Raw genomic sequence first — 17,916 nt, forward strand, 5'->3', positions numbered from 1 at the left:
TACCTTCTTCCTCCACCCAGCACTCTCTCTTTCAACTTCCATTTATGTTCTGTCTTCCTCAATCAGATTGTATTCCCTCAGGACAGGGTCTATCTTATCTATTTACTGAGTCAAACAGTTTCCAGAACTGTAGAACAAGCATTTTCACCTTATTCAGAATTCTGCTCTGTCCAGGCAAAACCAGATCTGGAAAGCTAGGGAATGTCTTGGATTTATCTTCTAGGAATGTAATTTTGTCTTCTAAGAAGCTGCTTCAACTACAGGATTAGTTTTTAGTCACACAAATTGTAATTGTCTGAGGCTGAATTTGAACATAGGTCTTCTTGACCCCAGGTCCAGCATTTAGTGTTATCCTAGACTCCTTATCCTCATCCATCCCCAAATTCAATTTATTGCTAAGACTCATAGTTTCTATCCATACAAAATCTCTCATATTGGTTTCCTTTTTAAAACGCATAAGGCTACTCCTCTAGTAGAATCTCTTATTCATTCATACCTGGATTCTTGAGATATCCCTTCCCCAAATCTTTCCACTCCAATCCATCCCCCACCTTCCAGAGTGATTTTCCTAAAGTGCAAGTCTAACTCTGTCACTTCTAGTGCCTGTAACTTCCTATTTCACTGTCAAATATAAAATCCCATTTGGCATTTAAAGCCCTTCTACTTTTTCTATTTTTTTTTTTTTACATTATACTGCTGCCCCCCATTCTAGTCCATCTCAGGCTCTGGACTTCTTCAGTAGTTGTCCCTCATGCCTAGAAAGTTCTGCTTCCTCAAGCTTGGCTTCTTAGTTTCTTTCAGGATTCAGTTCAAGCTTACCTTCTGCAGGAAGTCTTTCCTGGTCCTCACCCTTTCTCAGGTGGATCCTGTTATTTGAGATTATCTTTCATTTTACTCTATAGTATCTAGTATGTTTCTAGCTATTTGCACATACACATTGTTTCTCCCATGAGGAATTCCAGTTCTTTGAAGGAAGGGACTGTTTTTGCCTTTCTTTGTATCCTCAATGCTTGATACAGTGCTGTCTCCCAGTAGGCACTTAATAACTTGTTTGAAACACCTCTAAGTGCTTTATTATTTCAAACACTAGGTGGCGGTAATTAATTTATTTTCGCTTGGAACGTCTTTTGCAGTTTGAGCCTCAGGGAGCAGCTCAGATCTACCGGAGAACAAAGTCTTTTTCTGCTTAGCGGGGTAGGAGAAAGGGGCCTGGGCCAGATGCGCCAGGGAGGTGGGACTCTGGGCTGACCAATTAGAACCTGCTAGGGCCAGGGGGTGGGTTACAGTTTTGCAACTTCCTTGGGTTACAGACTTCTAGAGATCGTCATGCTGCCGCTAACCTTTTCTCTTTCTCGACAAGTCCTTCTTGGAAGGAGGAAGATCTTAAGAGTCTGGAACAAACCGGCTGCCTTTATGTCTACTTTGCTGATAAATCAGCCCCAGTATTCCTGGTTGAAAGATCTGGGACTCAAAGAAGAAAATGAAGGCGTGTATAATGGGACCTGGGGTGGAAGAGGAGAGGTAAGTAGTCAGGTCACTCCTTCAGAAAGACAGCTGGAGGCCATAATGATTCTTTCCTTATTTACAAAAATCTTTTCCCTTTTGGGCTGAGATTGCACGAGTCACTTGAGTTTTTGTTATTTTATTGGAATGATCATACACTTTAACCCCCTTAATTTTGGGTTCTTAAATCTAGAGGAAGAAATGTGAATATTTATGTAAAGCTACTGCAAACTCAAGTATTTGCAGTAGGATTTATGTACTACTTGGTAGGAAATATTCCCTTTTTAGCCTTAAGCATGAATCTGAGGCTGGGAAATATTCTAGAAAGAGCACATTTTACTATAGGCAGTTTCTATGCCTTTTTTAAAACTTAATGAACCCCAAATGCTTTTTTTGGTAAGATGGAGTGGGAGGATAGTCATTGCCTTGCTTTTTAAAAAAGAGCAGCCTTAGAGTTAGAAAACTTCGCAAGAATGAAGCACCTGGGGCAAGTTACAGCTTCCCAAAGACTTCGTTTTCTCCTCTATAAAATGATTTGGATTAGATTATGCCTTCTGCATAATTAGGATTAAATATTAAAAGAGAAAGTAAGAGTCAGGTTGGGAGCTTGTGTATTTGAAAAGTGAAGTTAAAAGCCAGGTACACTGATCCTTATCTGAAAGGAATCTTCCAAATAATCAGTGCTTTCAATAAAGAATGATTGTAATTCCAGCAGATGAATCTAGGAAAATTTACCTGATGCCAAAGAGTACATCTGTTGGTCTATCTCAAAAGTCCTGGATTTAATCTTCCTCTTCTCTGCATCCTTCCCATTCCTAATTTCTTTTTCTGATAATATATTCTAACCAGACAGACTTTTTTTTTTAAGGTTGTTACAAGCTACTGTCCAGCTAACAATGAACCCATAGCAAGAGTACGTCAGGTAAGTATACTACTATTGAAGTTGATACTTGGTGTATGAATTCTTATTATTATACAGAGGCTTATGCAGAGCATGTAGTAATTAATAATTTAAAATGTCTAAAGCAGAGGAAGATAATCTTTAAAAATGTAGTATTTATTAACAACTAAAAGTGCTATTTTGTATTGTATAGGCAAGAAATAGATGTAGACCAAGGGAATGCCAGGCATTCCAAAAATGTATACAAAGGATTCATATTTGAATTAAACCCCAGAGGACATAAAAATTAGGAAAATGATTTATTATTGTTATAACAAATGTACTCAAAGAAAATTAGCTAGCAATTTGGCTGGAACTAGATTTGAACTCATTGCATGGGATATTCCAGTTTAATGTTGAAAAGAATTCAACAAACATAGAAGAAATCAGAGTATTATTTATCATAATTTCATTTCTGTTAAACAAATTGAGTAAGATAGACATGCTTTAATAGGAAGGAAACACGTTTATTAATCACAGGTATTTTACAAATGTTTTCTCATTTGAATTTCACAACAACCCTGGGAAGTATGTCATTAAGTGATATTCCCTGGAGTCAAACATCTTGTAAATGTGTGATAAATTCTTTATCACCTAGTTTACCTCTAGGCAGCCAGTAAATAAATGATTCTCTACAACTTGTCAGTGTGATCAGAGTAGAAAAGATGAACTTGTTGAAATACTTAATAATATTTACATACATTTATATAAATGATATCACATATACTTAAAACAAAAAAATTTACAAAGGTAACTAAAATGGATAGACAAATGGTGAAAATATATATTTAAATATATCTAATCTTCAAATGAGAAAATACAAATTGCTAATAATAACTGAATAATGCAAACAGTCTCACTAATAGATGCAAATTAAACAATCGAAGTATTCATTGATAAAAAGAATTAAAGTAGTAAAATCTTTGTGAAGACAAACTCGGAACACAGTAAAAATTACAAAACTAGTCATACTTTTTAGCCCAGTAATTCCATTATTAGAAATATGCTCTGATAGTACTAACAAAAACTGAATAGAGTTTTAGAAAGATTTTCTTAGCTATAATTTCTAAAAACAGGAATGAACCTAACTGCCACAAGAAGGAGAGTAGTTACATTGTGGTAATAATAATAGTAATAATAGCTGGCACTTAAGGCTTAAGTATTTAATTTTAAAGTTTACAAAGTATCTTACATATTATATAGGTTATTTCATTTGGTAATGTAATGTAATCTCTTTTTTTAAACCATCAATTCTAAGATAGAAGTGTGGCAATTTGAATTCAGATCATTCTGACTCCAGGCCTGGCTCTCATTTATCCTTATAATAGAATCTAAAGCAGTGATTCTCAAATTTTTTTATTTTGGGAACCCTTTACACTTTAAAAAATTATTGAGAACCTATCAAAGAGTTTTATTTAAATGTGTGTTATATCTACTAGTAATAGAACTTAAAGCAGCTTACTATTACTATGAAAGTATTTATGATTTTCATAACCTCTCTCATATATGCCCCCTTTTCTCCTCTGATACTGCAGCACCACTTCACATCAGGCCTGTATTATTTGCGTACCATGCTAGTTGACCTCCCTAGCACAAATCTTTCCTCTATCTCAATTATCAAATGATCTTCCTAAAAAGCACAGATCTAGCTCTTCTATCACCTCCAGGATCAAATATAAAATCCTCTGGTGTTCAAAGCCCTTCATTACCTAGCAATTCTTTCTTTTCCACCTATGCACTCTGTGATCCAGTGAAATTGGCTTCCTTACTATTCCTTGAATAAGATACTCCTATCTCCCAGCTCAGGGAATTTTCATTGTCTGCTCCATGCCTGGAATGCTTTTTCCTCATCTCTTCCACCTAGTTTCCCTGGCCTCTTTCAGGTTCCAGCTAAAGTTCCATTTTCCACAGGAAGCCTTTCCCAATTTCCTTTAATTTTAGTGCCCACCCTCTGTTGATTATTTCAGTTTATAATGTAGATAGATTGCTTGCACATAATTGCAAGTTTTCCCCTCTATTTCCTTCATTTCCTTGAGAGTAAGAATTCTCTTTTGCTTTTCCTTGACTTTGTATCTCTGGTTTTAGCCAAATGCCTGAGACACATAGTTAAAATGTTTATTAGAGAATAATTTCCCTTAAAGCAAGTACTTCCAATAAATCTGAGGAATATAAGAAATGTGAAAAGACCTAAAAATAGTTTTTTTAAAGCAGAAAAAAAGAGAAAATGGATCAGAGTATATACTAACAACAGCATCATGAGGAAAAATGAATGTGAATAGGCAAATAATTTTTAGGAAGTGACTGAAGAGTAATGATATTTTATGTTTTGAAATTAATTTATTTAATTGTAAACAATGGTAAAGTAAGTTAAATAGATAATTTCCTTATCATTCTCTAGCTAGAAATGAACTTTCTCCTCAAAATATAAAATATTCTATGTCAGCTATGTTTTTACCATATGAATGAATGTTTTTCATCTTGCCTCTTTGTTGGTATTTTCCCTTAGTTATGTTCTATGACTATATAGTTATATTCTATGAATCATTTGCCTTTTGTTTTATTTTGGGTAAGATTTGTGGATTCATACTAGGAATGGGAAAATGGAAGTTATTTTATAGAGAAAACTAATCTCAGTCAATATATATCTTTGGTGTTTGTGAAATTGTTTTGAAGAGATGGCGAATATTATTACCTAAAACATTTTAGAAAGATGAGAATAGATGTATTTTATACATATGTAAGTGTGCATATTAAGTATGCATGCCTATACATGCAAGTATACGTATATACTGAACACCTGTAAATGTGTATGCATATATGTGCACATATATACACAAATATATGAATGTATATTTGTAAAATACATGTATATTCTCATATTCTAAGATATTTAAGGTTATACTCTATATACACATATGTATAACACCTAACCACATATATAAATACATTTGAATAGTCTGAGTGATTATCAGTAACTTTTCCTTTTGCCTTTCTTCCTGTTTGCCTCCTTCCCCATTCATTCCTTCCACCAGGCCAACCTGATGGACTATGAAGAAACACTAAAGAAAGCCAAAGAAGCCTGGAAAATATGGGCAGATGTAAGTTCTACTCAGTTAACATAATTAATTTGCTTTTACTTTTCTTTTTAGAGTGTGCTGGGAGCAGGGTGTGGGTTAGTGAAATGTCCTAAATAAATGAGAGTAGGAGAAGTTTTGAGAACCAATGATTAGTCTTTGGATCCATGGAATGTTGCCTTAAACTTTTCTGGATGAAATGAAGTCTTCCCAGGTTTACTATAGCTATCTAATGGTGAAGCAGCTCAGTTATACCAGTTATTAAGTATCTGTCTTGTGAGTCAGCTGGATCCTAGAGAGTGCCCAGAGGCAAGTGTTAATGTTCTTGATAGCATTTAGAGATATATTTTGCTGGTCCAGACAAGTCAACTTGCCTTTTTTAGAGGGAGAAGCCACATAATATGGTAGAAAAAGCACTGGCTTATAGTCTGAGGATCTGGGTTCAGACCTTGCTTTTGATACTTACTATCTGTGGGATCTTGAGCAAGTTACTTCATCATCTTGGGCCTCAGTTTCCTTATCTTTTAAATGGTTTAGATGACTTCTCTGAGCCCCTTTCAGTGCTAGACCTGATATCATGATCCTATGGTATAAGAAAGATCAAATAAAGGATATGGCTGAAGCTGAATTGATCTTTCACATTCCTTTTGCTATCTACTCCCCAAAGATAGTTTGGGGCCCATTTATTTGTAGTTGCTCTGGCTAGCGAACCTTGGAAATGGAAATGGAAATGGAAAATTTCCACTGGACTCATTGTCTAGTGGAAAATTGTTCTGACCCTTGGGGGGATTCTATAGTTAATATAATAATAAGATGCAAGAGAAGTTGAAGTTAGATTCAACTATATGCATCAGGCAGCAATAATGAGCATGTCTGCATATCTTTGCTAAATTTTTGTTTAACCAGTTTCTTATAGAAATTAGAAGTTATTGTCCTTCACAGGACCAAAAGCATTCTTAACTTGGAATTTGTTAAACTAAGTTTATCTTTCCTAAATAGATAGAACATCCAAAGATGTTATGGTAATAATTTTCATGTGTGAACACCAATAATGTATGAAAATTTTGTGCTGAAATCGATTTACACATATAAAGATTTACTTCGGGCACATATGTAGACCATGAAAAACAATATTTTTGATGAGGTGCATTACTGTTGGTTACTGAAAATATTTACTCATGGAATATTTAGTTAGGAGATTTAGAGAGATGTGGAAGAGGGATTACTTATTCTATGAGGATAGAACTAGGAACAGTGTATAGAAATTACAAAGGTGAAAATTTGGGATTATTTTAAGGAAAAAGTTTCTAACAGTCAAGCTGTCCATAAGTAGAGTAGTCTGCATTCCTTGAAATATTGTAGTGAATTTGACTTCACAAGAGGTATTCAGGCAAAAGCTTAATGTTACTTGTTAGGTATATTTCATTTATTTATTTATTGAAACCCTTACCTTCTGTCTAAGAATCAATACTGTATATTGGTTCCAAAGCAGAAGTAAGGGCTAGGCAATGGGGGTTAAGTGACTTTCCCAGGGTCACACAGCTGGGAAGTGCCTGAGGCCAGATTTGAACCCAAGACCTCCCATCTCTAGGCCTGGCTCTCAATCCATTGAGCTATCCTGCTATGCAGCTGGGTATATATAATATATACCCAGCTATATTTTAGAAAAAATACTCATTCAGAAATGGTTGGACTTGGATTTAGAGATAGAAGTATATTTGAAGTCATTTAGTCAAACTTTTTTTGAGGAAACAACCCAGAGAAGTTATGACTTGTCCAAGGTCACATGGATAGTAAGTAGAATTTGAGTCTGAATTCTTTGACTCCAAGTCCAGTGTTCATTTTTTTCACCATTGGGGTCCTTTCAGAGTCTGTGATGGTATTTTTTTTCTGTTTCTTGCTAAAGTTGTACTTTCAGCCTCTAGCTCTAATTACACCTGCCACATCCATTACTATTTCTCTTGAATCTCTATTAGATAGTTTGGAGTTAGTGGTTGGAACAAACAAAACCGAAGAGATGGTTATTATTGGATATCAGGGGATGTAGTAGGCAGAACCTTCACTTGGTCTTTGGTTTTTGAGGGCAAGAGAGAGTTCAGTACTACACAATTACAGTGATTCTTGTGGTTGTGCTAGCAACTAATATTAAAATATAAAACAATTAAAATACAAAAATGTGTGTATATATATATGTACCTAGGAAAGTTGTCAACATACACGTGTAAACACACCTAATATGCCTCTTAATCTTATCAGTGAAGGGAAAACTTCAGTAAGAAGTAAGTTTTCATCTCTGCACCAGTTTTCTTCTAGCTCTCATAGATAAACTCCCTTTTTCTGTAGTTTAGTAGAGACAAATATTTCAAGGGAAGTTTTACTAAAAATTAAATAAAGAATCAATTACAAAAGCTATAAAAGAGTTAGAAACAGATTCATTATCTTTAAAGTAAAGGCATGCAGGTGGCATGGTAGATAGAGTGCCTAAATCTGGCCTCGGATACTTTTTACCTATGTGGCTCAGCAAGTCATTTTAACCCTATTTGCTTCAGTTAGCTCATCTATAAAATGAGCTAGAGAAAGAAATGGGAAACTACTCAAGTATCTTTGCCAAGAAAACCCCAAATGGGGTTTTCATAGAGTCAGACAACTTTACAAGTGCCCTTAAAGTATTGGCTAATTGGCTAATTTTAATCTGAGAAAAGAAATAATATTGGCTACTTTCCTAGGCATCCATTAAAATGATGATATGCTTAGTTTCCTCTTGGCTGAAGAACTTCACTTTAAAAAACCTCTTTTCTTTCATTTGTTGCTCTAGGAGCTTCTTTCTTTTTTAAAATTTGCTAGTACATTTTAAGTTGCTTTACATTGTTTTAAATTTGTTTAGGGAAAGGGGTGGGGTTGCTACACATTTACACCAGGAATATACTTCCATGCTATTCTGGGAAAACTTTTCCATCAGAGAGGCTATTGGCTGTAGAAAGATGGAATTAGTGTGTATAATAGAAGTGATGTGTCATTGTTAGAAATGAAGTGCTGTGTAGACATATTATTTTGGTACCTGTTAGCCAATCTGGCTGAAAACCATGGATTTAGCAGCATTATTTTGAAAATAAAGAGGACTATCAAATCAGCAACAAAGGTCAGAGGAGCTGTGGTAGTGGTGGGGGGTGTCTTTGCATAACATGGGAGAGTGTGTGAGGTAGAAGGAACAAGTTTAAATTAACTTCAAATGGGAAGAGTGATCCAAGTGGGGAGGAGTGGCTAACATTTGGTGGGATCAAAGTCTTTTTGTGTAAGTAGCAATTGGGAGGAGTGAGTGATTGATCAGTGATTGGAGTCTGATCAAATCTGATCACAAAACCTTCTCCAACCATGAAGTTAAAAAGGTCAAATGCAGTTCTGGTTACTACATTTATCAGCAGTTTGTTTATATGTTTGATTCCAATTGTTCGGTTGGAGATTTTCACTTTACTCAGTAAAACACCACTGGGAGCTTGTGTAGTTTTTAAAAGTTTTTTTACTTCTATCTTAATTTTTCTCTAACCCAAGAGGCTTATTCTACCTTATTATCATATACAATTATACTATTGCTTCATATTCTACCCTGAAATGAAGAAAATTGAAAAAATAATAAAACTCATAAAAATGTATGTAGTCAAATGAAATTTCAATATTGTCCATGTTAAAAAAATCTATCTCATTTTGTATTTTAACTCCATTATTTTTCTGTCAGAAGGTAACATGTTTTGTCTTCAATGTTCAGAGTTCTAATAATTTGTCCTCCTAGTTTGGACTCTGTATCAATTCATAGATGTCTTCCAAGTTTTCTTTGAATTCTTTCCATTTCATCATTTCTTTGGTGCATATTTGATTATATTCATTTATGCCATAATTTTTACAGCCATTCTCTAATAGTTAAGCACATTTCTGGTTTAGTTTTTTGCTATACAAAGAGAGTTGGTATAGAGGATGGACAAGATGGCAGGAAATATCACAAATTTCGTAATCCCCTACTTCCCAGCAAAATGCATACAAACAGATCTAGAAAATTCTGATGGAATAGAAAAAGTCAGTGTGTCATTTTTCTAGCCCAAGTCAGCATAAAGGGGAGAGGCAATATCCATGCTCAACAAAATAGATCCTGGACATATACCAAAGCACTGTAGGATATGAGAATAGGTGCCAACTGGAAATTTTGTTACCCACTCTCCAGTCCCAAGTTACAGATCCAGTGTGGACTGAGGATAGGACCTGCTTCCAGGGTGATGTTCTGGGTTAAGGAATGATCATGGACCCAGGCCAGTGATGGTGAGACTTTTAGAGATGGAGTGTCAGTTCCCCCCTCCACCATGTGCTGTATCCGACCCCCCACCCCCAGACTTAAGTGTCCTGCTCCTCCCTCCAGCATGCTGGTTATGCCCCTCCCCTTACCCCACATAGGGGAAGAAGAAAGCACTCCCATTGGACTGCTGGACAGAGGGGTGGGTGAAGTGAGGACTGCCTTCAGTGAGTATAGAGAGGGGAAAGAGGAGTGGCCTGAACTCTCTGTTCCTCTCTGGCTCCACCACCTATGAGCTGCTCACCTTACCCACTGTGTGCTCCCCATTGGCTGTTGGGCAGAGGGATGAGGGATGTGAAAAAATGTCATCAGGTACAGTGGAGAGGTGGAGGGGAGCAGCTCCCCCCGAGTCCTTCTGCCTTTCTAGTAATGAATTGTGGGGGTAGGAGGTAGGGTGGCTGAGTGGCCACAAAGAACACTTTGTATGCCATCTTTGGCACATGTTCTATAGGTTCACCATCACTGCCCTAGGCTATTTACCTAGCAAGGGGGAAGGAAGGAGAAAAGGGAGGTGAATAAACATTAAGCACATCTGTTAGATACTGTGCTAAGTATTTACAAATACCATTTAATCCTTAAAACAACCCTGGGAAGTAAATGCTTCCTCCCCCACCCCCCTTTTTATAGTGGAGGAAACTGAGGCACAGTGTTTGGGTAACTTTACTAGGGCCACACAAATAAGTGTCTGAAGTAGTATTTGAACTTAAGCAAACTCAAACACTAGGAGCAGAATGGAAAGAGACCTCTTCTAATTTCTACCCTGAATTGGATTAATCAAAGCAGCAATCCAAAACCAAAGGAAAAGGGGCAGAGCCAAGATGGCGGCTTAGTACAGTGAAATATGACACTTCACTGAGAATCCTCCCAAGCCAATCTTTAAAAAACTCCTCAAAATGACAGGCTTCAAAACCAAAGGAAAGCCTACACATCTTTGTCACTCTTGCACCAGCAAAATTTTTCTATTCTCTATTGATAGTAGCTGAATCTAGCAGCAGCCTACTATTTAGTCCCAAACCCAGGTTGGAACTCAGACACTGGTGACAGTAATTTGACTTTGTCCTGATTTGGACTACTTTGGTGGTACTGAGAATTTATAGGTGCTTGGTCTAAGGAATCTCTTGAGAACCTGTTATAATACTCAGTACTCCCCCAAGAAAGCAGCAGTGCCAGCCCAGATCTTCCCTGAGGAAATGGACAGAAAGTGGTCCTAACATAAAGTCTGAAGTCAGAAAGTATGCTAGAAGAATGAGTACACAAAAAAAGATCCTACCAAAAAAGCTATTATGGGAGAAGAAACCCAAAATAAGGACATCAGAAATTTTAATTCCTTTGTCAAACTGAAAAATAATCAGAATCACCAAAGTAGTAGTTATAATAACAAACCTTTAATGGGGCAAGTGAGACTAAAATCAAAATGATCTCATTGAGCTACCACTCTGGAAGGGCAGTAGTTTCAGGGAAGGCACTGTGAAGAGATGGGAATTTCCTCTGATCCATAGAAAGAGGAGTGTTTATAGCTTTAGTGCTGGGGGAGCAACAATCTGATCTTGTGAGTTCACTGCAGCTTGGGAGAGCTAAGGTAGCCTGAGGTTAGGGTTCCTGGGAGAGGCCTAGATACTATAGGAGAGGCTAACCTGGATGTAGAGGTACTTAAGGTTGAAATATCTTCTTTGAACTTAGTCCTTGGAAAGAAGGCAAACCCAATTCAGTTAATTCAGTCTTTGTCTTTAGTTGTTCTTTGAATTTGATTGTCTTCTTTAAAATTTAGTCTTTCAGGTTCTGGGAACTAGACAAGCTCAATTCCTAGCCTATTTAGTCTTTTGAGTTCTTTATTTTAACCTCTTGGGAGAGTCAGTAATGGGATTAAGCCAAAGTAATGTCACCTCACCCATATAAAAAACAAAGAATTAAGTAAATATAAGGAACATGAATGGAATACAAATCTAGAATAGACTGAGAACAAAAATACTGAAGAGAATGAGGGAGATAAATCCTTTTTAGAAAAAGACACTAAGAATTAATCTTAAAAACTAGCAAAAAATCCCTCTTGATTAAAGAAATGCAAATTAAAACAACCTTGAGGTACCACCTCATACTTATCAGATTGGCTAATATGGCAGTAAAGGAAAATGATAAATGTTGGAAGGGATGTGGCAAAATTGGGTACTAACGGAGCTATGAACTGATCAAACCATTCTGGAGGGCAATTTGGAATTATGTCCAATTAAAGAATTTTGTGTCTTTTATCTAGTACTAGGCCTGTTTCCCAGACAGTTAAAAAATAAAGGGAAAAGGACATTGTGATGACAAAGCATTGGAAATTAAGGGAATGTCCATCACTAGGGGAATGACTAAATAAATTGGTATATGAAGGTTGTGTTTTCCCTGTAATTTTTGTCAATAACTGTAGTCCTTGAGTTTATTGAAACCTATGCTACTGTGTTTGGTTTCTTCTGTATGCTATTTATCTAATCTATTCATTGTCCTCCTTTATTTTAAACATATCAAATCATTTTATAATTATTACTCATAGTATAGTTTGAGATCTGGTCTTGATAGACCCCCCTCCTTGCTGTATTTTTCATTTGTTAAACTTATTAAGAGACTGACTTGGAATGCCAATAACTAGTAGACCAATTTGGCAAATCATTCAAAGACAAAGCTGCTTTATATTCTAACAAAAATAGGTAGACGATTTAATCCAAACTGCAGGACCCTTTATTACTAGTTAAAGCAACAAATGGCTTAAGTTTGTGTTGTCTCATCATTAAAATCTGCTTAGCCATTCTCTCTCTTTTTTCACGGACATAGAGTAGTAACAGCATCACCTTTTATCACAGAGGGTACTTCCATTCCTAGAATTCACTTTTGCCTCATAGAATACTTCAGTTCCTTTATGATTCAGTTAAAGACTTTTGAAAACAAAGGTTCTTAACTTTTCTGTGTCATTGCCTTCTTTGAGATTCTCAACATTTTCTTAGTATTATTTTTTTCTTGTTCTATAAAGCTTGAATGGCATAATAAAAGTAGAATTGGCATTTTAAATATGTTGATTCAACTGGCCCAAGAGTAATTAATATTTTTCCATTAATTTAGATCTGTCTATATTACTATAAAGTGATTTATAGATTTGCTTGTTTTGAACAAAAATATATCTGCTATTATGTAAATGAGGTTCCAGAAGTACTATTTTAATTTAATGAGCTTTCTGATATCACAGTTTTTAGTTACATGTAAAGCAATACTGGAGCTCTATACAGCCTATGATCCATTATATGAAAACTCTTTTTTTTCAGCAGCAGGGATGGGACTTGTTAGTGTTCCTGTGAAAAGCTTTCAAATCAGTGATGCTTTGGATTCTACTATAGTAACAGACTTGATATGCTGCTCAATTTTAAGTGCTTTCATTTTTTAAATTGGTCAGTAAAACTCTATTCTTTGTTTAGATTCCAGCCCCTAAACGAGGAGAAATAGTAAGACAGATTGGTGAAGCCTTGCGACAGAAGATCCAAATCTTAGGAAACTTGGTAAGGTAATACAGAAAAAAACGTGCCTTTTAAAAAACCACAACCAATACTAAAACTTCTTTGTGTTACTATTTTATGTAAGGCTGATTTTTAAAAGCCAAACATACAGTGAATTTTTTTTTTTACCATTTGAAATTCTACAGAAATAAAACTCGATTTTTTGCCTACTGAAAACAGTCATAATAAATAAATAAGGAAAAAAGCATTCGTTAAGTTTTTACTTTATTCATTCATTTATTTATTTATATTGTTTGTTTGTTTATTTAAAATCCTTAACTTCTGTCTTAGAATCAACACTAAGCAATGGTTCTAGGCAGAAGAATGTTAAAGGCTAGGCAATGGGGGTTAGACTAGTTCAGGGTCACATAGCTGGGAAGTGTCTGAGACTAGATTTGAATTTAGGACCTCCCGTCTCTAGACTTGGCTCTTGATCCACCGAGCCACCTAGCTGCCCCCTCAAAAGCATTTTTTAGTTGAATGTACTGAAACTTTCTGTAGTACTTACTAAATGTAACACAAAATTTGATATAAGGTAAGTCTAGTTTGAATTTAATTCAAGGGTACTTTAACACACTGAAAAACTACCTCATTAAAAGGGTTTTTCATTCTAAAAAATACATTGATGAATCTAGAAAAAAAAATCACAGGTTCATTTAGTGATTTTTCCCCTCTGCCTTTCAGATCTCTTAGCTTATATGTTGCACTACCCTATATTTGAATATCTATATTATTTTATCTTATAGTTAATCTTTTTATATGTTATTTCCTTATTAGATTTTATGGTTCATGAAGCTAGGAACTAGACTCTTAACCTGGGTACCTTTGGGTACCTTATCCCAGCCCCTAGTGCTATGCTTTCCATATAATAAAGTGCTTAATAATATAGATAAAAAATAAATATAATAAAAATAAGTGTTTGATAATGTCTCATTTTTCAAATCTTTTTCTAGCTTCTGCAAAAAAGTTTTATAATCTTGTATATCTTGTCCTTCTGTTTCTACTCTAATCTATTTTATTTTGTTAGCCAATTTATTAACTTTTTAGGTGTTTTTTAAAAAGCTTACTTGTGAAGTTCAAAATACTCATTTATGTTAAAAATGTTAATTAGTATATCCATATGAATTTTTATTTTTAGGTATCTTTGGAGATGGGAAAAATCTTAGTAGAAGGTGTTGGAGAAGTTCAGGAGTATGTCGATATCTGTGATTATGCTGTTGGCTTATCACGAATGATTGGAGGACCCATCTTGCCTTCAGAAAGTGAGCAAGTAAAAACTGTCATGATAAAATATGTTAACTACAATTAAATAATTCTAATAAAACCATCAGGTTAACAAATATATTAGGTTACTTAGAAAGATACAGAACTACCAAAATTTTTCTAGTTACCATTTTCCTAGATAATTATACATGAATGCTTGTTGAAAAGGAGGTAATGAGGTCTGTCAAAAGTAATAATTTAGGGCCAGCTAGGTGACTCAGTGGATAGAGTAACAGGCCTAGAGATGGGAGGTCCTAGGTTTAAATCTGACCTCAGACACTTCCTAGGTATATATAACCCTGGGCAAGTCACTTAACCCTCACTGCCTAGCCCTTACCACTCTTCTACCTTGGAACCAATACAGAGAATTGATTCTAAAATGGAAGGTAAGAGTTTAAAAAAACAAACATAAAAAAGGTTGCACTCTATTGAGGGAGATTATTATACATATTATACATACAGAATAAATACAGTGTAGTATCAAAGAAAACATTTTAATACTCTATGCTGCATTTTATATATTTGAGAAATAGTTTTAACTTATTCTAATCTAAATATTGTTTTATTTTGAAATCCTCTCATGCCCTAGTGATATCTTGATACAAGACATTTCTGAAGCAACATTTATATGATTCTTGATTAGAGCACAGTTCACATTATTATAACATACAGTTTAAGTTTAGTAGATTTTCATTTTGTAGAACAGTAGTCATATAAATCTTTCAGGAAAGCCCCTAAAGAATCATCCTTCTAAAACAACTTTTTTGACTATTTGATTTAAAGCTTTCCCCTGCCTAGCTTTCCTTGTCCTTAAGTATTTTACTCTTTTAGGAAATGGGGAAAGAGTTTGAACTGCCTTTAGGTGGGATATAACTTTGATACCTTCAGAGGAAAGCAATGGTCTTGGTCTATGTCTGGTTACCACTTGTAATCATTTTTCTTGGGATTTAGCTTTTCTTCTAGACATTTTATAACTTTCTTAAGTGAAAAAGATTAGGTCTGAGAAAAAGCATTAGTGGAGGACATTCTTTCCTAAGAAGTTTAAATGCTTATAAGTCTGGAAGAAAATTTAGACTGGAGAAATATTTATTTCTTAATATTGAGCTAAAAAAGGGACATTAGTTAGGGAGGGTCTATATTGACAGTTGGAGAGAATCATGGAAAGCTTCCTTATAATTATTCTTTTTTTTAAATTTAAATTAATTTATTTAGTCAATTTATAACATTATTTCTTGGTTACAAGAATCATATTATTTCCCTCCCTCCCCTCCCCTCACCCTTCCCGTAGCGGATGTGAAGTTTCATTGGGTATTACAAGTGTCCTTGATCAAAATCTATTTCCATGTTGTTGATGTTTGCACTAGGATTCTCATTTAGAGTCTATATCCCCAACCATATCCTTTTGATCCATGTATTCAAGGAGTTGTTTTTCTTCGGTGTTTCTACTCCCACAGTTTTTCCCCTGAATGTGGATAGTGTTCTTTCTCCTAAATCTCTCTGAATTATAGGTATTCTTGATTTGGGATCAATCAACATTTTAAGAAATTTTGATAAGTATATCTTAATATAGTTGGTTTTTATTTTAGATTCCACTAATTCCACTAATGCGCTCTATCCTTTTTCTTAGACCTAATCTCTTTATCTTAAGAAAGTTATAAAAGGACTAGAAGGAAGCTAAAGCCCAAGAAATGGATTACAGGTGGTAATGAGTAACCTTTCCTATGTATTTTATTTTGTGCACATAAAAATACTATTCTGAAAAGGAGCCCAAAGGCTTCACCAGACTGCCAAAGGAGGCAATGACACAGAAAAGTTAAGAACCTTTGCTTTCAAAAGTCTTTAACTGAGTCATAAAGGAAGTTAAATATTCTGTGAGACAGCTGAACTCTAGGAATGGGAATATCCTCTGTGATCAAAAGTGATGGATGTTGTTACTCTGTGTATGTGAAAAAGAGATAGTGGCTAAGCAGATTTTAATGATAAGAAAAAACAAACAAGACATTTGTGGCTATAATTAATATTAAAGGGTCTTGCAGTTTTGATTCAGCCCTCTATCTCTTTTTGCTAGAATACTAAGCAGCTTTGTCTTTAAATGATTTGCCAAATTGGTTCACTAGTTATTGGCATTCCAAGTCAATGCCTCAAAATAAGTGCTTAGTAAATATTTGTTTATTAGTATGAATTATCATAGCCAGCTTAGCTCCTGTTAATCCAATCCACCTTGACCTCTGGAGCCTAATCTGGCAGACATACATTATAGCTTCTGTTTCTTCTCACTTAGGACCTGGTCATGCCCTCATCGAACAATGGAATCCTTTGGGCTTAGTTGGAATCATCACTGCATTTAACTTCCCAGTGGCTGTGTATGGCTGGAATAATGCCATTGCTCTGATTTGTGGGAACGTTTGCCTTTGGTAGGATTTATATTTTCCTTTTTTAAAAAATAATTTCAAATATGCAGGTTATAATATCTTTCCTGCACATTTGTGCTTTACTTTACTTGTATTTATAATTTAAAGTGTTTTATTTTATCCATGCCTCATTTCACCCCTCCAGATTTTACTATAAACTTTATTTTTGTATTCTCTTTGATTCTTAGCTCAGTACTATTGCATCACATTTGAAGTAGCAAATTTTAAAAGTATTGAGAGATCAATATATAAGGTAATTGAGAGAAGGGAAGATACCAAAGGTTAAAAAAAAAGTTTCTGACTTTATTAATACTGAAAAAAGTTGACCAAGAACACTAGCTACCAATAAAATCTTTGAGATACATCTATACACAAATCAAAAGCTTCTTCCTTTAGGGATGAGGCAGGCTTTGTAAGCAATATTTAAATCCTGATGGAGAAGTCTTAAGAGAGCCACAGTGAATCATTTGTCTGGTTCCACTAAGCAAAGAGAGACAGATAGAGAGATTTATAGATATTGTGGATAGAGTCTGTCCAGGAGCTTATGCATAAGCACTCTAGCAATCCACCACATTATGGTGGCAGTGAAACTCAAGTGACAAAACCAGATGAGAATAACTTCAAAACACATGGAAACAAAGTCTCAGATGAAGATACTGCTTGTGAAAAACTTATAAAGTTGAATTCTCAGAAGAGATGGAACAAAAGTTAAAAAGAATCTTAAAAGTGTTTTTATAAATGAAATGAGAATGTTTGAGAAGAAAATCAGAAAACAAATGAGTTATGGAAGAAAGAATTGGAAAGGGAATTAACAGCTTGACTTGAGATAGACTTTGCCCAATCAATAGCTTATTTGAAAATT

General features: G+C 35.0%; 1 protein-coding gene across 1 annotated transcript in view; it reads left to right on the forward strand.

Annotated features, from left to right (window-relative positions):
• The first annotated feature begins 1,209 nt into the window (after positions 1-1,209).
• ALDH7A1 (aldehyde dehydrogenase 7 family member A1) overlaps positions 1,210-17,916 on the forward strand; it is a 54,417-nt gene continuing 37,710 nt past the window's right edge. Inside the window, exons 1-6 of the mRNA XM_001362152.5 lie at positions 1,210-1,521; positions 2,372-2,425; positions 5,476-5,541; positions 13,303-13,383; positions 14,519-14,642; positions 16,925-17,057. Coding sequence (XP_001362189.2) covers positions 1,327-1,521; positions 2,372-2,425; positions 5,476-5,541; positions 13,303-13,383; positions 14,519-14,642; positions 16,925-17,057 — 653 coding nt within the window. The 5' untranslated portion in view covers positions 1,210-1,326. The remainder of the gene's footprint in view (positions 1,522-2,371; positions 2,426-5,475; positions 5,542-13,302; positions 13,384-14,518; positions 14,643-16,924; positions 17,058-17,916) is intronic.

The sequence above is a fragment of the Monodelphis domestica genome, chromosome 3 (genome assembly GCF_027887165.1).
Source record: "Monodelphis domestica isolate mMonDom1 chromosome 3, mMonDom1.pri, whole genome shotgun sequence".
NCBI lineage: Eukaryota > Metazoa > Chordata > Mammalia > Didelphimorphia > Didelphidae > Monodelphis > Monodelphis domestica.